The 22,710-nt window shown below is 40.7% G+C and overlaps 1 protein-coding gene across 6 annotated transcripts in view; it reads right to left on the bottom strand.

Annotated features, from left to right (window-relative positions):
* LOC139771352 (uncharacterized) overlaps positions 1-22,710 on the bottom strand; it is a 44,924-nt gene that overhangs the window by 6,340 nt on the left and 15,874 nt on the right. The window contains exons 1-2 of one of the 6 annotated variants that reach the window (XM_071704068.1): positions 20,555-20,938; positions 18,819-19,885 (exon numbers count right to left, since the gene is read on the bottom strand). The exons of the other annotated variants lie outside the window; for them this stretch is intronic. Coding sequence (XP_071560169.1) covers positions 18,819-19,411 — 593 coding nt within the window. The 5' untranslated portion in view covers positions 19,412-19,885; positions 20,555-20,938. Of the gene's footprint in view, positions 1-18,818; positions 19,886-20,554; positions 20,939-22,710 lie in introns of those variants that run through there. 6 annotated transcript variants of the gene reach the window in all.

Raw genomic sequence — 22,710 nt, forward strand, 5'->3', positions numbered from 1 at the left:
GAGTAATAATCGTCTGTGATTATTTTTCGATCAAATCTATGATTCGTATTTTCCAGATCCCAATTATTGTATCCCCCCCTCTCTCTCTTTCTCGGTACGCGGTGGCTCATGATTAAAGAATTGTCTTACCAAGAGTTTCTATATCGATAAGATAGCATCTCGTTCGAGGGAAATCGCGCACAGCGCACAACTATATGAGCGCTCTTTTTCACACTCCTAAGTCTAGAAGGCCGATCCTGCAAAACAACCGTTCGCGAGACGATGCCATTGATAAACCGATAAACATACACCGCAGCTGGTGTAGGGTGACCTTGCCTAGAAAATAGTCGTTCGCCGGAGACTTCAAGGACGACGGCGACGCTGCAATGTGGTGGTGAAACACCACGGCGGCGCGCCGCTATCGTTTCCCCGCAATATACCGGCTCTTATACGTGTCTTCACACGTATATCGCGGCGTAAATAAAATCTTCGTATTACGACCTGATTAGCCAGCCACTATAATTAGACGCCGCGCGACTTAATCGGCGCACCGTCAGCGTCCCGGTTAATTAATGCGCGTAAGCGTCTTACGGGCGGAACGCGAAAGTTTCATCAAGTTTCGCCTCATATGCATATAAGTTTTGCGTATGGGAAAAGGGAAAGAATAACTGGGATGGTCCCCTTACCTTGACGCAATAATCGATATAACAATTTTACGGAAGTTCGACGATGAAAGGGCACCGAACAAACGGAAAGTGAATCTGTAACATTATGCTCGCTTTCTTATTCAAAATCAGTTTACAGTTTATGGAAATTCTTGAAAATATCTTCTCTCTTTGTCTCGTTTGGACCGATGCTCTAGATCGCGAGATTTCCCGTGTCCTTCGGACAGATGCGCATTCTATAGAAAAAAGGAACGAAAAGTGTCTTCATTCATATATGTTATAATTAGTTAATCAAATTCTCTCATTTAACTTAATTTGTCCAATTATTGATAAAATTAGACAAAATTGATTTGTACAGTAAAATTTAATTTAATTTTACATTAATTATTTAAATAGAATCCACCTATTAGCCAATAAATTTTCCTACCGTCTAGACTTTTTTCATAAAACCATCGACTCATTTAAGCGTTCGTTATTTCATTGTTTTCATTAATAATTTCCTTGTATATGCAATTTATTATTTGTTATGGATTTAATTGTACTAAAGGGTTTACATCCCGTTAAAATAAAATAAAATAAAAATAAAATAAAATTATACATACGCGTTACGTGCAAAATATTGAATAAATGGCGATTAACGGATAGTAAAAAATAAATATTTTGTTTCCTGCTGTTGAAAAGATTGATGGTATTGTGATCGAATGCGAGGAAAGTCCGCTTCTCTTAACGCAATCACTTTCAAAATATTTTTAACAAATATTTTTTGTGATATTGTTTATATCGTGCTTTAAAGTAGATATTGTTTATATCGTGCTTTAAAGTAGATATGACCATGATCCATTTGTACTGTTGTTCTGATTCAGTAGAAAGAATAAATTATGGATAGCAAGTCGCATAACATGTTATTGTTGCATTAATGATCCTTTCAATATGATCGAATTTTAATTACAAATAGATTTTAATTAAAACCGTGTCTAGACATCAGGCCCTGCACGTATTACGAAACTTTTCGGAATGGATTCCGATCGGAATTATTCCGCGTTTTCCCTAGAAAACACAATAGAAATCTAGGAAATCACCAAACAATTCCGAGATCGGAATCTATTCCAAAAAGCTCCATAATACGTACCCGGTTTAGAGCCTTCTCATTTTTTGGTCTACTTTTACTAATACATCTCGTATTATGTCATCGTTTAACAGTAAAACAACGGGGAGCGATCGTGTTTTTCTTTTCTGAAGTTATTCAATAATTAATACTTGATTTGCAAGCTTAATCTTTCGCGCATGCGCGTGTACTACCATTTTAAAAATCATTTTAAGTGTCGTCTTAAGATTCTATCCAGTAAAATGACTGTAAAGTGTCTAGAGATCGTACTCAAGACGATTTTAAATATGAAATCTGATCATGAATCCCACCCCTAATTGTTTATACGAGTTATTAGAGTTCTTGTCTATGTCTATGTCTATGTCGCAGTATCTGACAACGCATAAAGTTAGCACCTAACAGACCAGTTTGTACCGGAGCAGACGCGTGTAAACAGGATACATTCTTGTTTCTCTTCCTCCCTTCGATCAATCTTCTTCTCGGGGAGGGAATTGTCGCTGATTCGCCTTCCGCGGCGTAAAACAAGCGTTAGAATTTCGTGGCTCCGAAGCGCTTCTTACAGATTAAAAAAAAATAAATAACAATAAATTATCTGATATCGTCGAGTTGATATCATGGTATTATTGGACGCATTTAACATTCTTGGTGCACATCGGCTAAGTACTAAGCATGATGACTCATGCTACGTTGACGCTATCGGCAGTATACCCTCGACGTCGAATACGACGTCGATGCGATGGCGGTGCACTCGCCATGTCGCGTCGCATCGTCGCGTCGACGTCACAGACGAATTGCGATATGAATTAAGAAAGGTTATTAATACCCTATATTTATTGTTACACTTAATACGAAATATCGAGTAAAAATGTATAAATAGAATATCGAATAAAATACTTTTAAACTACTCGCAAACTGATTTAATTTTAACACAAATAGTAGAAATGCACTTTTAACGGTCGGGCTGGATATTTGTGCCTATAATATTTTGGCGCATACATCTTTTTCCAGCTTAGCAAACTGCGCACCGAGAAATGTCGGTTGATGACACAGTCTCAAGCCAAAGCTGAAAATAGTACACGTGATTAAATTGATGATCAATTCAATAATGTTGCTAAATAAGCATTTTTTAAGAAACAAACTGTAAAGAAATTGAATATTTTAAACAAAAGTATTAATCTGTGATATAATTCATTAATTAGAATTATCACCGGAAGCAGATGCGCGGATGCATTAAGTCTATTGTTTGCAGCTGCATTATGTCACATATTTTCTAGAAACATGATTGAACATCGCGGAGAAAAGGAGGAAAGATGAAAAGTACAAAAAAATCAATTATAAAGAACAACAAACTTTATTAGTTGTGTTAAAAAAATATTATCGTTTAAAACGATTAGATTGTGATAAGCAAATCTGACACATATTATGGACATGTATTGTGGAACTTTTCGAAATGGATCAAAATTGTTTAGTTATTTTCTAGATTACTATTGTGTTTTTTAGGGAAAACGGAATAATTCCGATCGGAATCCATTCCGAAGAGTCCCATAATACGTGACCTGATAGATTTAAAAGTAAATATCAATGACACATAGGTAAATTCAGCGATAACATGACTGTTGTTTTCTGAACATAATTAATCCAAAATTAATAATTTATTCCATTGCAATGTGCCATATTTTATATGTGATTTTTTGTTCTTGCCATAAGAAAGCATTTCTGTTACAGTATTGACAGACGCGGGTCTTATGTGGATCACTGTTGTAATAATAAGATTTTTTATAATCTTTTATATTAGAGTTACACAATAATAAAATTAAATTACATATTAATTACGATATTTTGTTCGATATATCAGACATTTATTCGATATAAGTACTTTCTAAACTGAAGAATATATTTAAATTTATTGTTTTTTCTCGATATCGACATTTTTAACGCGAGCGACGAGCGACACGCGAAAAATGGGGCTTAATTCGCGCGCGAGAGACCAGATCGCGCTTGATACGAGCCGTAGAGAGAGACAGTGAGAAAGAAGGAGATTGGGAGAAGGGATGGGATGATGACAGTCTGCGGGAAGGGGTGTTGAAAAGAGGAAGGGAGAGCCGGAGGGAGAGAGAGAGAGAGAGAGAGAGAGAAAAAGATACGGAGCGGAGTTCGTTGCACCCGCTCGCGTTTACTGCGCTTTATAGATGCGGATATATAGGATATATAGGTTTCGCGGTACCAATTCTGAAAAGAGCACGAGGCTCTTCCTTCGGGTTGGAGAACGCTGTCTTATTAACGATTAGATAAGAACGCCCATTTCTAGAGTAGACCCTACCATATTAACCGTTATCTCTCAACAGTTATCTATTTGAGCTGCCTAAAACATTAAAAAATTGTTACAAAGAACAATGAACGCTAAATAATTGCGTTAACTGATGGATTAAATGTAAAATATCGTTAAATATTAATACAATTATTTAAGATAATTATAATAATAGGAAATAGGAAATTTTGACTGTGTGTAGGAAGCAACAACAAAGAAAATCTAACGATTTTTAACACGAAAGACTATTCATTAACAATTGGGACAAATTTTGCGCGGATATTCCTTGTTAACGTCGGTTCAGGTAACAACTCACAATTAGAGGTAAAGATCAATACCAGAAATCAATCAGGTATCGAAAGAGACTGTTCAACACCACTTATCGAGTTGCAACTGTCAGCCCAAAAGAAATATTTAACTTCACTTTCGTTACGCTTTTACCTTCCTTTTTCCTTCACGGTGCTCCGGCTAACAGGTGGTAAGCGCAAGCTCGCTTTTACGCACGACGATAATCAACTGACGGACGTGTGCATAATCAGAAGTCGTTTATTCGGGGTAGTGCGTTCAATGCTTCGTAAAATATGTCGCGATACATAAATTGCCTTATGAATGCGCAGGGAAGTGAAACGATGTCAAAGTACAACGATACTGATATCTTCGTCTGAAACGAACAAAGTGGCGTTAACGCGTCGAAGAAGGAGGGAGGGGGAAAAGGGATACACAGGAAGCGCGCGATGAGAAGAAAAAAGAGAAAAGGAAGAAACGGAGAGGTGCAATGTGAAGAGCGGAAGAATACCCGCATGCTTTTCGTCTTCCTCGACTCTTTTTTTTTTTGGAGGCAGGTAATTTCGCTTCAAGAAGATCTTCGGAAACCCTCTCGTCGTTCGGAAACGTAAGATGCCCCTCAAGTGTACCCGCAGAAACTCGATAACATCTCTTTACCGATCCCACACCGATCTGCATAGGACACCAGTCTTCTAAAAATCGATCCTTCGCAAAAACAGCGAACTCCTTACTCCGTTAAGTATATTCTCTATCGTTTGGAAAATTTTAGGTAAAGGGCATCTCATATGCGAGGTAGCCTACATTTCCGAACGACGAGAGGGTTTTCAAGATTCTCTCTAAATTATATATGTAAAAAAAAAAATCTCGAGGAAGACGAAAGGCATTCGTATTAGCGTTATTGCACTATTCTATCTTTATCGCTCAGTAGATGTAAAGCAAGGATAGAATGACACAATAGCGCGCTGATAGCGTGCTCCGCGGACGCACCCGAAAACTATATGCGAGCCTTCTTCCGCGGCGAAAGGGAAAAGAAAGCGTCGATTACTGAAGTGGATTCTCGCGAGATGTGATAAGCGGTGAATCGGTCGAGGCACAATCGACTCGACGATCGCGAATATCGATCGCGACCGGTGGGCCGCAACACGCGACGCGAGACGTGCGCGTCGCGCAAAATTGTCGCCACTACGGTCGCGCGAAGGAGCACGCCTCGCGTTACCGCGGTCGCGACAGCCGCGCGGTTGACGACCCCGCCGCGTTTTAAAACAATAGTACCTACATTTCGCCGCCGTGCTCTACCTTTCACAACCGGTCGTCTCGCGCGAATATTAACTTTCCTATATACCTTTCAGCGGCGTAGCGATAGCGAAAGCGAGGGGAGAAAGCGCGACCGTCCCGTCCGGTGGGCGGCCACTTTCTTCGAGTCCTGCGAAAGCCACGCGAAACAGGAAAATACAGATATCCCGTGAGCGGCGAACGGTGAACGGCAGGAGGAGATCTCCGTTATAATTGCGAGCGCCAATCGCCGTCGGATTCCTGCGACCGCGGCGAATTTTTTCTCGCCTCGCGCGTATCGATTTGAAAATTTTAACGAGACGCGGGAAAAATGTGTCTCCTCCGGACACACAAGCCGGTAGGGATTTTTCTCTTTAAATATGTGTATACGTAAATTTGTGTTATTTTCTAATTCGCGCTCACCGATCCAATGATGCTCTCCGCAGGCTGAAAATTCGACGGAGAAATACGTTCCGCGGCGCAGCGCAATTTCTTGAAGATCCTACAAGTCGGGGGCTCCTCCGACACACATGGGCAAATAAATATATCGAAACGCTGGCGAATCGCGCCGGAGTCCATTAGAAAGCAGTTTCGATATTCTTTAGAGTTCTGCAAAGCTATTTGTAGGGCATTAGTACTTCAGTCACTTCGTCCCCCAAGCTTCCTTCGTGCACATACGTGCATATACATATATACATACTTGCGCATCGATGTAATTTATATCTTCATTAAAACGTTCCCACGACGTTTCGGGGGCATCGTTCTCGCGCCGCGGTCATGCACCATTATTATTAGATCGTCGTCGCACCGATGAAACCGCACGGGCGGCGCACTGCCGCGAGAGAGCGAGAACACCCTCGGGAAGCGTAAAGTTAACTTACGGCCGTTATTAAGTAGGCCGAAACGATCCGTCCGCTCGCGGCACAATCGTTTTACGCGCGAACGATCCCGCGCGACGAGTACGACGAGTACGAGGCACAACGAGCGGCGGCGCCCGGCGTCGGCGTCTCTCTTTTAAACGCGCGCAGATCCGCGTCGCGTTCCCGCAATCTGCAACAACGAGAGCACGGAACACGGAACGCCCGCGCGCCGCAAGATAGGACGGCAGCGGACGGCAGATCCGCGACGAGGAATGCAAGAATGCACGCACGCACGCACGATCGCTTCTCGCCAACGACGCCACTCCACTTGCACTTTTCACCGTGCGCGCGACCGTGCGTCTTTCCTCCTCTCGTTCTCCGCCCACGCTCCCCGGCGGATGCAGACTGATCGGCCGATCGGTCGGTCGACCGGCCGGTCCGCCGGTCTCTCGAGGGCTCCCTCCAACGCTCCGTCCTCGCTCTCGTCAGCTCAGGTAGAGCGGGCGAGGGAGGTCACGAAAGGTCGCAGCGCGTCGCGCGACGTTACACAACGTCGCTCGGTTCGATCTTCGTCGGCGAAGATGGGTTTCTTCCCTTCGAAGGAAATGGAAAACGCCTGGTGGTTTTTTCCGCGCGTGACACAAGTCCACTCGGCAGGCATGCAGGCGTTCCACTCGTGCAACGTCCTCGCGGAGCGCTCGCGCTCGCGGCTCTAGAGCACTAGTCTCTCTTTCCCTCTCAAGGCTACGACGAAGAGGAAGACGCGCGGAACGCGAACGTGCATCGACCACGGCGCGGTATCGGGGTCGAGAGTTCCACGACCGAGCGCAGCGGGCCACCTACCTACCTACCTACCTCCTCTCCTCGGCCACGACGGCGGCGATGGAGGCGGCGCGACGGCACGCCGCTCTCGCTCTCTTCTATCCGCGCCGTTCACCTACTCTACGCGCCGACACGAGAAACGGCGTTCTCGCGCGCTCGCGATTGGCCGGCGTACTGCCGGCCGTCGTCTCGGAGTGTCGGAGTTCGGAGTCACTACTCCTCCCCCGGTGCGCTTGCGACCCGGCGTGAGCGGCGAGGACGACGAGGGCGACGTAGCCTTCTCGCCTCCTCGCTCAGCTTCCAGCCTCTTAGCTTCGCGCGCTTCGAATTCTCAGACCGACGACGTCTTAGAGATGAATATTATTCAAGTCTCCTTGGCTCGAGAGACTTTTAGCTTGAAGATGCTTAATTTCTGCGTTTGATGAAAATCTCGTGGAAAATTGTCATTTTTTTCGTGACTTTTTCAAATTGTTTGACTATTATATATATGTATTTTCGGGAGCAAACTAATTCGGGAGCGCAAACTAACTTAAATTAGAATGTATTAAACTTCTTAGCTTGTCGTTCGTTAACTTTGCGCGTTTCGAATTTCGTGGATATCTTACTGTTATAAATGTATAATGGCGAAATTAGATATACAGACTGGATTTAGGCTTAAAAAGTTTTATGGCTTGTACAAAAGGAAAGAGTTTATAATTTATTTAAAATTTTCAAATACCTCAATTTATTTCAGTAACTGTGTATAATTTATTAGACATAAAATTTCCTTACATGTTTTTATGCATTTACTTTATCATATATAGAATGTTATAAAATTTTAACAAAATAGTATAAGAACCCTCGAAATTGAAATAAGAGAAGTAAAGGCTATAAGGGTCAGTTGAACTATCACAGTTCGAGAAACGAATTCAAAAAATCGTGTATGTTGACGCAGTACCTTGCAGCCAGCGTAAATTCAATAAAATAGTATAAGGACCCTCGAAATTGAAATAAAAGAAGTAAAGGCTACAAAGGTCAGTTGAACTGTGAAAGCTCAACTGACCTTTATAGCCTTTACTTCTCTTATTTCAATTTCGAGGGTCCTTATACTATTTTATAGAATTTACGCTGGCTGCAAGGTACTGCGTCAACATACACGATTTTTTGAATTCGTTTCTCGAACTGTGATAGTTCAACTGACCCTTATAGCCTTTACTTCTCTTATTTCAATTTCGAGGGTCCTTATACTATTTTATAGAATTTACGCTGGCTGCAAGGTACTGCGTCAACACACACGATTTTTTGAATTCGTTTCTTCGACATTTGGATTTTACATCGTCATACTCATGCATGAAACAATGGATAAAAGCGAGGAAGACTTACATCAAGAGCAGAATTCGAATAAGATTTTTAAAATTATGTTTACATAACGACATTGCACCACAATATTTACAACGTTTCCATAATTATACACCGTTTTTTTTTCACGTCATAACTCAGAAATGAAATTTAACTTCTTAACTTCTCATTTTATTACACGACTTATTAAAATTGAACTTAACGATGCGCATTCTGACCCTTATAGCCTTTACTTCTCTTAATAAAATTTTAAAATTGCACAAGCGCTTTATAATTGTCCTGTATATTGGAAGAGTTTTCTACGATCACTGTTATATGCTACGATCATGAATTTATTTTACTTGAAACTAGTACTTGGTTAGGCTAGTAGTACTTTAACGCTTCATCTGTAAACGAGATATCAGTAAAAGTATTCAGCGCAGATTTCAAAAGTTGCGCGAGCAAAAAGGCTGATACACCACAGGTGCCGATGTACCAGGTATATTAACCCTTTCGTGACGGCGGGCTGTCACCGCCACTACATTACCGCCATACGAAAAAACGATTATATACCATTATACGATGGATAGAGCCCGCGATGAGTTAGCGCAGAGTTTGCTTTTATTTATCAAGCAATATCATCTTTGTAAAATTTACTTAATAAGAGATAAATAATTATTGTTGTTACATATAATGAGTCGAACACCTATTTAGCAACAGCAGAGATTATTACACGGGATCAATCTCTCGCGGGCAGCCACTATAGTGGCCGTTCGTCGCGAAAGGGTTCAACTCCGCTGTCGTATCGCAAGCTGTCAATCGTGAAACACGTTAAACACGAATTATGCGTGTCCGTACGTGGAAGTGGCTATGTTTGTCGCGCCTCCGCTGTCCAGGTGCAGGTATGAACGGCGGAAGAAGATCGATCTCGGGGAGCGCGAAGAAAAGCGAGGTGAGAGAATCAGGGACGAGAGAACAATTCTCGGGAAAGAAACAGACTTTCGAGCAGCGTTGGCCCTCGAAGAAGGTCGGCGTGTTAAACGGTTACGAATGCGTATCCTCGCGAGGAGGCGTACGCGCGATATAAAATATGCGCTTCGCCTTCAACGTTGCACAAGCAGATGGCCATTACGCATGGACGATGACGCACATCGCGGACCTTCGACGGAACGCCTTCGACGAGGAAGCACGGAAGGGATATGCGTAGGGAATAATTGTGCAGCTAGAAGAATGCGATTTCCGATATCGCCGTTATATTAAGTTTCCGCTAACAATAAGTCCCGCTGATCTCGCCCGGCCTCGAAATTGTTACAAATAAAAATGAGAACGCCCCGCTCTTTCATTTCAGTGCTTCTTTTTGAGTCTATATTTGTTTATAGATATTTAGCAATAATATACGTGTCTTCATGTTCAGACTTAATTATGTTTTTCTTTAGAAAAAGAAGAATAATTAAAAACGTTGACATTCTTGAAACTTACACAAAAAATATTTTATCTTTTTATTTATCTAAAATGGAACTTGCTTCAAATTAGAATTTTTTCCCATTCCAATAAGAAATCAGCGGTGCATCCTGGCACCGTGCCGCACCAAGCCGGAGGTTCAAGGTCAATCGTAGAAAAGTTCGGTGAAAGGAACAGTTCCCTGAGACCCCGCTTGACTAGTCCGTGGCAAATCGCGAGTATTAGGTGCAGTTTGCATAAATTAAAATAAAATAAAGCGCGTACTCGTACTTCGGGGGATTCTGAATAGCGTGTGCCTGTCGGAATCATAAATCGAAAATGATTTGACCAAAATCCAGGATGTTCTCCAATCAATCGACATCGAAGACAATTATCTATTTTCATATATCCTACGTTATTATCTTGCCTAACTTGCCAACTTTCCATTCGTGAAAATTCGATACCAACGGATAAACGCGCGTGGTCATAACATCGACATGCTATATTTCGACATGCTATGGGGAGTTACGTGTTAAAAAAGAAAAAAAGAATTATGTCATTCTTGTCAACGTACTTATCTGTCGGAGACGGCGCGGAACGCAAAGAGGGAAACCTCGGAGCGAACGATCGAAGTCACGCTATTATTATGGACGTTGAATCGGTTACGAGAGCTCGAGTCTCGTTCGCGTTCGCGTTGCCGTCGTCGCCGTCGTCTCGACCTAATTCGCAGATCTCGCGCGGAGGAGCGGTCGGCCCGCGCGCCCGAGGTGTCCCTGAACGCCAAGGACACGTTCTCGAGCGCGTTAGTCTGAACCATCAGCACGCTTCGCCATGTCGAGGTTACGCCGCTTGCAGCCGGCTGCCAGCTTAGATCGAGGCGTAGATCCAAGCGTGCTGAGATTCCCGACAATGACAAAAAGACACGTTTATTTTTTCCTCGGTAAACGTACCTCGACTCACTTCGCCTGACCTCTGAAGAACCGAAGAATCTTCATGAATGAGTTTCAAGTGTTCAAATCATGGGAATACTTGAAACTCATTGAGCAACGATCTCTGTAAATTTAACATCCCACTTTCAAAATTTTTATTTAATTTACAGAGTTCTGGCTGTCTTCCACAGAATCTTAGAATTCTTGATACGTTTCAAAAAGAGCCCTGGCGTTTAAGTACATAAAAGTGAAAATACGAAGATGCAAAAGATTATTTTTCCAAGAGAAATGTAGAAGAATCAGAGAAGTAGGAATTCTCCAAAATGTTTGTTGAAAAAATATCAAATTGTCGGAAAAAATTTTTTTATCCTTATTGAGAATGTTTTCTCTTCCTTTGATTTTTATTTCTAGAGACCTTAAAAATTTCAGTTCCTTTCTAAAAAAAGGCATGTTAAGTCGATACTCGCATATCTCGAAGTTTATTGTTGCCGCTTTTCCGCGATGCCAATTGGTTCTCTCGCTGCGCTTACTTCATTTGCAGCTGTCATCGTATATTTTGACAGTTGTGTATCAAGAAGTTAATAGTGTAATAGTAATAGCATAATGTTAAAGCTAAATAGCGCCCGCGAAGCGCGCGTCTGTGGTGTCTAGTGAATTAAAATCGCTAAAATTTTCTTTCATATTTTCACAAAAATTTCGCATTTTTTTAAAATTCTTTATTAGGAGGCTTCAAATTGATCTTGGATAAAATAAAAAAGTTATCACCAATTTTCGCATAAAAAAAATTGATATTCACCTTACATCTTTGGTAACCGTACATTTCGGTGTACTTAATCACTAGAACTTTTTCTGAGACATATCAGAAATTTTAGTTAAAAGTTTGGTAAATTATAATAAATTATATTAAAATTTTGAAAATAAATGGCTAACCTCACAGAGATCGTAATGCATTTATATATTCACACAACATAATATTAATATAAAATATAACATATAAAATAAATATAATATTATATTGTATAATAATATACAATATATTGAATAAAAATAAATTTAAGAAACAAGAATTAAAATACGCAAAGATGAGAACTACACAAAGACTTCAAGAAATAATAACACATGCTGCGTCTAATGTTAGGAGCGAAGTAGATATCCCTGCCCAAGAAGCCTTTTCTTAAAATTTGCTATGTCATGACATGGTCGACTTAAGTTACATTTCTGCAGGGCCTGTCAATGATTGGTGCGATCGCTTAAGCACGATTTAGGTACTTCTTTCCAATATTCTTCAGGCATAATTATAGTAACTAAATAAAAATGAAGAATATCCTTACGACTAGTGTCGTAAAGGTCGACGAAAGAGCAATTTTGATTTTGCTAAGTGAAACAGGAGTGCAAACAATGCGTTGCAGAAACGCATGTCGCAATCCTCCGCGAGTTATGTGTCTGTTCAACTTTGTGCCCGATCGATCGTTGGGTCGACGGCGTCAAAGTCCACGGTGCGACCACACAAGCAAATAACACAATCGTGGCCTCTTCGAGGTAACGTGATTACAATGAGCGCCGCCGTTATTCAAAATCTTTTCTCTTTTGTTCAACGTTCTTCTGAGAAAAGTAACTTGTAAAAATTCATTGTGCAGACATTCATCAAATCCCTTTCTTTTTGCAAACTTTCTCTTATTTCTAACTAACTTCTTTGATGTTTAAGTTGATGATTGATCAAACCATCAATTACCAGTTAGAACGAACAAAGAAAATGAAAACAACATGAAATATTGCGCCTTCGGTATTGGCATCCGATAATTTGAAAGGTCGTAAAAATCTATTTCTATTAATTCCAAATTTTCAAAAACTGTCTTTAACTTTCCATGAGACCATGAGCTAAATGATTCCTCGAGGCATTGAGCGCTCAAGGACGCGCAAGAATTGTCGAGAAGCTCTCTTCTCCTTCTCCCACTTTGCCTCTCCTTCTCTTTCTTTCCACGTTATCTCGTCCTGCCTTATCCGTGCAACGAACACAGTTCTACGAGAAATACCGATATACCACGAGAAATGGAATGACGAAAGGAGGACGGTCGATTCACGATCCGAGGTTAATTCACGCGTAGGTCAAATAATCGATGTGAGAATCTTCGGATGCCTAAGGTGTGCACCAAAGGTGACCGGAGTATCCTTTTTGACCATGTTGCAATTGAACAGGTACCCTCGGCGACCGGATTTTTTCTGGACCAATCAGATCAACCAACCATTTGGAGTTTCCTATTCTGACCATTTTGAGTTACTATATTCAACAGGTCATGTGTTTAAACTTTTAATTCCGGCTGTGCATTCGGATAATGAATTTATGTTACATTTTAGCTATATTTTAATAACAGCTTTTAAGAGTACTTTCGTTTTTAATCTTGTGATTCAATAAAATATCGGTGTTCATATTTTGAGAACTGACGAGCGAGTTTCTCAATCATATATCCGATATCGAATCGCCGTCTGCGTCGCTCTTTGTGCAAGACCGTATGCGTATTTGCACATTATTTTAGAATGTGGCACGAGCGATAATATTTTCTTCGATATCGATAACGCGTACCAATGCAACGCTCTTGGATTCGAGGTTAAGACTAGACGTATCGCATAATTTATATGCAACGAATTATAGTAACATGAGTCAACTTTATTAATCAAAGTGCATTTCAAAATGCTAATGAAAAGGTGCCAAGTTTAAGCATTACTTCTTTATTACTAGGCATCATTAAGCAAACGCAACGGAAAACATGCTTCAGTGACTCAATGACTAAATTTTTTTGGTATTATTGCTAAAACTACATTCTATATTTTTATATAGGTACATAAATTATACATTAGATCTATTAGGTCCTGCTAGATATTTCTGCACATAACTCTAGCAAAAATTTTTTCCTGAAGAATTTTTTCCGACATCGCAAAATACGATTATAAAATCAAAATTTACGATTGTTCGCTAAATTGTAAAATATAAACTTTTAAACAATTGGATGTATCTTCTTCAGCTCAATTTTACACTTTTTAAAGAGTTTATGTAATTTCGGTTCTAATTAATGGAATAAATTTCTTTCTTTTTTAAAATTAAAGTTAAAACTTTGTACTAATATAGGATAGAAAAAAGTTGTATTTTAATATTATAAACAAGATTGCAAGGATTCAGCTCAATTTTTAATGTCAAAATTTTCAGAATTGTGAATATGCGATAATATTAAATCAATGTTTTCAATCTTTCCTAGTAAAATAAATAATAATAAGCGCAAATATATACGTAAAGAAAATATATTTCACCATTGGAGCGGTCATAACCAATTTCCAAAAGTTTCGTGACATACCAGTAACAATTGCTGTAACCGGTTTTCCCTAACATATCTAAAACGTGTTTTTCCGCATTTTCTATAGCATGCTCCGCGAACGCACCCCTATACATAAAGAGAAACTAAAGGTGCCTTTTCAAGTTGACGCTCGACGCTCATTTTCAGCAAGCAAAAATCTTCAGAAATAATATCTTTTATTTATATATGTATCCATAAAATATTATTACTTGAAGATATTACTTGAAAATAATTAATATTTTACGTATTTCGAAGTCTATGTTTGATTGTACTGGGACGATTAACGACGATTCAGCGGCGACGCTGAATATTAAACAAATTCAACTTTATTTCTTTGACGCTAGCGTCAAAGCGAAACCACCACGTTCACCTTATTGACGCTCATTTTCAGCGTCTCATAAATTGGCACCTTAAGGATTGTGATGGATTATTGTGGCGTCTTTTGTTTAAAATTTTTTCATGACCATAGCAATCGCAAATTTTGCAACAGCCAACGCAACAATAAATTTGTGAAGGCATGTTTGATACAAGCGATAAACTAAACCGTGACGATTATTTTTACGTTTGAGGAATATGATACGTTTTTTAATATATTTTTATATGTTGTGATGACCACGTGTGTCAAGTATCAAGACAAGAGCTCGACACCACACTAATTGACCGCGTTTGATCCGACGCGCTTTAACGAGTGCGTTAGTCAATGGTGCACTCACAATCACATGGGGATGCTGATGCTGATCGCTCTCTCTCTCTCTCTCTCTCTCTCTCTCTCTCTCTCTCTCTCTCTCTCTCTCTCTCTCTCTCTCTCTCTCTCTCTCTTTCGTCATGCACCTGCTCGCGATCGGGATCGGGAGAGCAGGTCACCCTTGCAATCTTTTTTCTACGGCTTGTCGGGATCTCCTTCGGAAAGATTAATAATCTTCCATTAAAATACAGCAGTGTTCACTCACGCGGATAAAATATGAATTTCGAAAAATTTATTTAAAAGGTATAAAAAGATCACGTTTATATACTTTGATGAGCCACTAATCTTATAAAAAATTCCACTAAATTACTTATGGCCAATTTCTTCACCGTCGGATGACTCTATCCTTCGGTTAACCTCACTCTTCATCTTTTTCTAAGGGGGCAGTTAGAAAGAGATGAAGAGTGAGGTTAACCGAAGGATAGAGTTATCCAACGGTGAAGAAATTGGCCCTTATCGATCAATCGATCCTCTAACCAAGAGTAGTATTGGGCACATAATGGAGTCACTCTGACTCACTGAAGTCGCGAATGATATATTTTTGCGGGATATAATTATATCACACCACACCAACAACGACATACGAACCCTAAATTTATAATCACATGTAATTTTATATTTTACTGTGTTATACAAGATATACTTTCTACGTTATTACGATCCTTGCATCGTCCTCGACGCTGTTCCGCGCGACTAAACACCATAGACCTTCACACGGAGTTCAACGAAAAGCGAGTGCAAGTCCGCGGAAAGCAAGCCCGCTGTTTTTCCCCGAAGGACAACGGTTTTTTCATTTAAAAGATTTCTATCGAGCAAAAGACAAGTTTGATTCCAGCCATTTCTCTTATGATATATAGAATTATGAAAAATATTATTTCACTGTAATAGAAACAATAACCGAAGATAAAAGGAGAATCAAGTTGAAGACTGAGTAAATAAACTGTATTATTGCGTCTCTTGGAGAACGGAAATCCAAAGAATGAGTTATAAAAATAAAGGACTCCTCTCGACAAGTATGTTAAGATGCGTTCCACTTGGCGTTCGCGCAGCAAGCATCATTCTTCCTTGTTTAACATTTGACAAACAAGAAGGATGAAATGATTCTAAGCAGAGTCCCTCTAATAAGAGTCTGGCCAACTTGTGCAGTTACGCATCGAATTAACCAGACTATGGGCCAAAGCACATATGACAGTCGTAGTCGTGGACGTAAGTAACGCACAAGCTTTGGCGTATCCTGATCTGTCAGGTCGGGGACTACGACCGTCGTATATCGCTACACCATGTTATGTGCTTTGGCCTTATCAAAGACCACCAAACGACCACCAGTCGATACCAATTAATGAAAATTCGATACGTTGAAGTTGTCCGGCCAACGTCACAGAAGTGTATATTTCTTTCTCTCTCGCAGAATTTTGCCAGAATTGGCCAGACTCTGATTAGAGGGACATTGCGAGTGCGAAGAAACACGCGCGAAGAAACAACTTTTAGGGTAACGCCTTATGACACGCGTTTTCCACGTAACGCGTAACCGCGTAACCAATCACAAGCGTGAATATGCGTAACAGAAAATGCGAAACGCTTCTGATTGGTTACGCGGTTACACGTTGCATGGAAAATACGTACTATGGAACTTTACCCTTAGTCGGTTGCGCGTACGTATGCAGGTGCACGCCGCAACGTACCCAGTAGTTTCAAGGTCAGTCGCGATGCCCCCACGGATGATTAGGAAGAACTTCACCCGTTCTGGACTATCCGGGTCTAGTGTTATCAATCATATATAATTTTGTACATAAAAATAGTAGTATTATATAAAAATATATATATATAAAGAAAAAATAATTTTAGATTTTTAAACTCCTTTCCGGAAACACTCCTAATAATGTCATTTTATTCGTTTGATGGCTCATTATCAGAGCTGTCCAAGATGAAAAATGCATCATTGTTATGCTCAGAAGATATCTGTATATTAAAAAATAATAAAAAACAACTGATAAATCCGCCGCTTCATGCTCTCTCCGCCCAGGACGGACCTTATTGGTATCGTTGTCATGGGCATCACGGTGTCACTAATTCCGAAATTAATACACGATGTTTTCACGCTTGCAATCAACTGATGATTTTTTATTTTATAGTTAAACATGACTCCCAGAATTTTAGTTTTTGTTTTTATTCTCGCCTAAAGATTTCTTTTTGCGTCCAAGCTACTTCCTCATGATAACAGCGATAACAGACAAACGTTGAATATTTTTCGGTATATTTGTTGACGCATTTACTTGGCTTAGTTCTTGGTTTTATATTTGATTAAGTTAGGCAGGCATTAATTTTACTAATTTATTATATTGTCATGGTAAAAAGAATCGGAATTAGTGACACAGTCAGTCCATACAACGAATAAAGTCCGTCCTGGGCGGAGGGAGGGGGGTGAGCATAAAGCGGCGGACGTTTTTTTTTAATATACAGGTACTGTAACATAGCAATGACACATTTGTCATCTTGGACAGCTCTAATGATGAGCTATCGAACGAATAAAATGACATCATTAAAAGTTCAAAACTGTTTCCGGTGGGGATTTAAAGATCTAAAACTTTTTCTTTTTCTTTAATACTACCATTATTACCTACCTACAAAATTATGTATGATTGATGACTGAAAACCCGGATAATCCAATACCTCTTATAAAAATGGTCGAAGTTCTTTTTCCCCCTCGTACGCCTACAGACGCCTGCCATTGACATCTATATTCTTGGATCAGATATACAGAAAAACTAAAGTAGCGGTCCCGCGATACTCGTCTTGGCTCGCCTGGGCTTGTAACAAGATCGGTTCGCAAATTGATAATACATAATCGCTACACAACAAAAACGGCGCAAATCTTAAGGGGCCTTCTCTAGGGGTAAGAGAATTCCAAACAGGAATAAACGCGAACAGATTGATCGATAACCTCAGTGTAGGCTATTTTTGAAAATTTACTTGCAGTCGTAATTTTCACAATAAATATATAATGAAAATATATAATTATATTTTCATTCATTGTTATACTCTGATGTCCGATAAAGCACCGTAGAATTGTTGTATTTTACATTTAAATATTTGTGCATAAAATTAAATGTAAAACTGCTCAAAGTTTTACATGTAATGTAAAAAAATATTAAAAATCAGATATTTTATTAACCTTTACAGTACAAACATGGGTATTATCCGATCGACTTCTATCCTTTCTATATAACTTTCTATATAAAAGTTTCTTGAAATTTTAAAGGGTCCCCAATTATATTATATTTTTCACATTATACTTTTTTTTCCAAAATAAAGTACAGACATTTGTTCTAGAAACTTGAAAGTATGTTCATGAATTTTTAGAAATTTTTTGAAATAGATGAAAAAGTAATCGAACACGTTGAGACATGAATAAGATGTCATTTCTTACATTGTACTGTAAGAATTAATTAAGATAAAATAAGTAAAAATTGCTACAGATTGTATAAACCATTCTGTATCAATAAAGATAATTTTCAATTGTCGTAATGAAAATTATTATTAAAAATAATAATATTGTGTTAATTAAAATACCTATAATTCAAATATTTAATATTATTACAAAGCAGCGCTGTTTTCTTGCATTACATTTTCTTATTTCAATATCTTTTATTTAAAATTAATTTTTGTTTAATAACATATTACGAGAATAGAAAAACCATGCGCTTATTGCTTAATGGCGGCGGAGCGATCAAAGAGGAAACTTACCACATGCTGCTCACGTGGACGAGACCAATCGCCATTAGAAAATATTCTTTTTTATCCAATTTCGAACATTTCCTCTGATTCTTCCGTTCAGCATGTTCTTTGATAATAGACAAAACTGTTTTAGCGTCGTTATTTTCATCATCTTCGCCACCTTCGTCTTCGTGAAGCCTTTTACAACTGGATTGTCGAGTATTCACTCGATCGGCAGGAACAGCCGCCATAAGCATGTTCGCCATTTTAGCACGCGAGCGCTTCCTTTCAGTTTCCTGAAGTAATTTAAAGCAAGGCTCCACAAGTACCGGCACGTCTATCGTAGGCACCGCGCCCAAGCGCAGCCGGTTCCTCTTCTGATTGCCCTGCAAGATCTGCTCCCTGCTTTCGTCCTCGTAGAACTCCTCCAGGAAATGGCGGGAGCAGATACGAGCCGTCTTGATATTGAATGGCGGCTCTCCATTCGCCAAGGGAGCACGACCGCAAGCACGCACCCATAACTCGCGCAATTCCTCATTGTGCGGGAAACGGTGGTAGCGCACCGACTGCTTGCGAGTCCGGCGATGGCTATTGCGACACGTGGCCACTGCGCACTGCGGCATCCCGACAGCACGATCTCCCTCTTATCGTCGAGAACGGTCAGGAGGCGCGCGGAAGGACAGGGCGACGATTGAATCCGACGTGGTGACGCACACACGCTCACGCACGTATAAAACGTAATCGCGAGCGTGAAGAACGGAAGGGCGTGTGATGGCGAACGGCGGTGGATGAGAAACAAACAATCCCCCCGAGATTCGCGCGGGACTAATTGATGATGAACGGCGAATGATAAGCAACCGCCGCCAATTCGTCCGTCCCCGGATACGATTCCTCCTCTGCAAGCTCGATTCGTTCCTGACGAAGACCTTGATCTGACTGAGTCGCGAGTCCGCCCGTGTGTAACCACCAGTCACCGAGGAAACTTGATGAAACCGTGGTCACAGCCGAGCCAATCATGTCTAAATGCTACAAAGCCCTTCGGACGATCCTCGGTGGCAAGTACAAAAGCGGAGGACGGAGGGGATGTGCTTTTCTACCTAAGTGAGACGAAGTAAAAAGATGAGACAAGAGATAAAGATTCGAAACGGACCTTGGAAGCTGAAAAGAAAACGAAATAGAGAAGCGTCGACAAAGGGCGTTTACTTTGAACAAAGAACTCCTCTCTCTCTCTTTCTCTTTTAAAATTTTAGAAGTGGAGGAATTAATGTTGTGATGGTAAAACTGATAGAAAAGTGAGAGGTAGTGAGAGATGAAATTCGCGTGTTAACACGCACAGGAAGGAAGGAGGAGGAGGAAGAAGGGGAGAAGATCGAGTGCATGGCGTACGCGAGAGGTGTCGCCTCGGTGTGGATCACGCACGACAATTGACGCTACCAACAAGATGGCGTTGGTGGTGAGCTGGTGAGGAACGAATAAACGGAGCCGGCCGGCACACAGAGCGCACGAGACCCGGCGAGAAATAGCGTGGAGAACGCACGATCAAGAGGAGGGCACTACGAGATAGACAGAAAGAGCGAGAGAGAGAAAAAGAGAGAGAGAGAGAGAGAGAGAGAGAGAGAGAGAGAGAGAGAGAGAGAGAGAGAGAGAGAGAGAGAGAGAGAGAGAGAGAGAGAGAGAGAGAGAGAGAGAGAGAGAGAGAGAGAGAGAGAGAGAGAGAGAGAGAGAGAGAGAGAGAGAGAAATAAAGAAAGAGCGTGAGAGACTCACCTCTTGCGATGGACGTTGGCGCCGGAAGTGAACGCGTATATATTGGGAAGACGAGGATGGAGGAAGCGAGGGGTGGATGGAGTCATGTGAAGAGATAAGACCGAAGCGCATTTATCTCGCGTGACGCGACGCGACGTGACGACGACCACGATGACAATGATGACACTGATGATGATTGAAAATTGTGATGATGATGGCGATGGCGACGACGAAGACGAAGATGATGATGATGATGATGGTGATGATGACAACGACAACGACAACGACAACGACAACGACAACGACGACGACGTCGACGACGGCGGTGGCGGCGGCGACGACAAATTTACCCGCGTTCGCGGCGCTACTCCTCCGAACACTGGCCTCTTGCTCTGATCAGTCCGCAGTGCAAGAGGTGGCAGGCACGGCAGCTGCGTGTACCTCCTCGTGCCTGCGTGAACCCGGTGAACCAATGATCGTGCTCCACCGTTGCCGTCGCGGCAGGGATGACGAGGACGTCGTGGAGGGGGGGCGCGTAACCTGGGGTTGCAAGGAACTGCCGCGCGCGCGAAGGCCGTCGGCGAAGGGGGGTACGCGGGGAAGGGGCGGCGGGAGGTCACCGCTACCATGTACCGAGGGTCCTTTAGGGGGTTCGCCACCCCTCGCGCACGCCGTCGCACGGCGTCTTCCGTGCTTATCCGACGCGATCAACCACTATCGCCGACTTGGCTTTCACTCTCTACTGATATTCTTATATATCACTTATAGTTTTCACTTTACAGTTTATTTCTTCTTATTAGTCGCTAAACTATAACCATCATCTTCTTACGCTTCCTTACATCCTTTCGCAACATTTGCGTATTTAATTTTGAGCTTGTAAAAACATGGAGAATAGAGCTTCCAAACATAATAGGTGGTATCATCATCATTATAACATCACTGTTATTAGGAGTTGTAATGTCACTACTGTATTTATATTCTTCTGATTTTAGTTTCTATATAGTCTTTATCTTCTTTACTCGTGTTATTATTTTTATTTGATCTCATCGCTTTGTGATAAGGTGACAACAAATGCATTTTTTGTAACCTTCCGAAAAGTGTAAAAATCAAACCAACATTTCCGCTTTTAAACATACCGACGATTAAACTACTCTCCGTTCATCCAACGGAGCATCATCGCTAAATAAACGTTTCCTTTTCTTTCCTTTCATGCTACACATCTTTTGTCTTATCCACAAAAGTGTGTAACAATTCTATGTCCGAGAAAATATCCATCATGTGAACGACCGTCATTCGTCCCTTTCTTTTTTTACTTTAACTCTTAATTACTTCGAATATTTATCCTTGTAATCTTGTCTTACTATCATTTGCAGTTTTTCTACATATACACTTATTAGTTGCTCTCAATGAAGATGCCATTTCAGAGTATGTTTAAATAAACCGTCTATATCTATCTTCTTTTTTTCCTTTTATTGCACAATATTTCTTGTCGCGCGTTACTCCATTCGTCTGAGTGACCTCAGGTCCTCCCCCTCGCGGGGCGTGTTCAGTTACCCGCCGTTCCTCTAGTCGCGCACTCTCGACGATTATTCGTAATACGAGTACGGTACCAAGAGAGGGATGAAGAAGTCCTTGCCGACGCAGTAACCATTGTGTCGACTAGCGATTTAATCATAACATACTCGATGAGTAACGTATCGAGATTTTGTGTACATAACGAAGAAAACTCATTTTCGATTTAATTATAACATAACAACCGTTTACCGTTTACCATTCTGATCAACAAGAAAGTAGAAATATATTTTGTGTACATAACGAAGAAAACTTCTTTTCGATTTAATTAAACCGTAACAATCGTTTACCATTTACTGTTTACCATTCTGATCAACAAGAGAGTACACGGAGAGAAAAATCAAATTATTTTTACGTGATTATTTTTTCACCTTAAATTTCTATCTATTTCTCATGTTATTATCCTGTGAATTGAAGTATTTTTAACGTGTTTGACAACTATCTTATACTAAGTACGCTTGTCCTAGGATTATTATAAATCTTTATTTAATAACAACGCCACTATAAAAACAGCAGACGCTCTGCCTCTTTAAATTTACATGCGACCCACCGGATTTTACCGTGTCGCTCATGTAAAGTCTCAGCCGCCTAGCACCATGGATCCC

This window comes from Temnothorax nylanderi, unplaced genomic scaffold (assembly GCF_030848795.1).
Source record: "Temnothorax nylanderi isolate EJ_2023f unplaced genomic scaffold, tnyl_v1.0 TNYL_tig0039_pilon, whole genome shotgun sequence".
In the NCBI taxonomy this organism is placed as follows: Eukaryota; Metazoa; Arthropoda; class Insecta; order Hymenoptera; family Formicidae; genus Temnothorax; species Temnothorax nylanderi.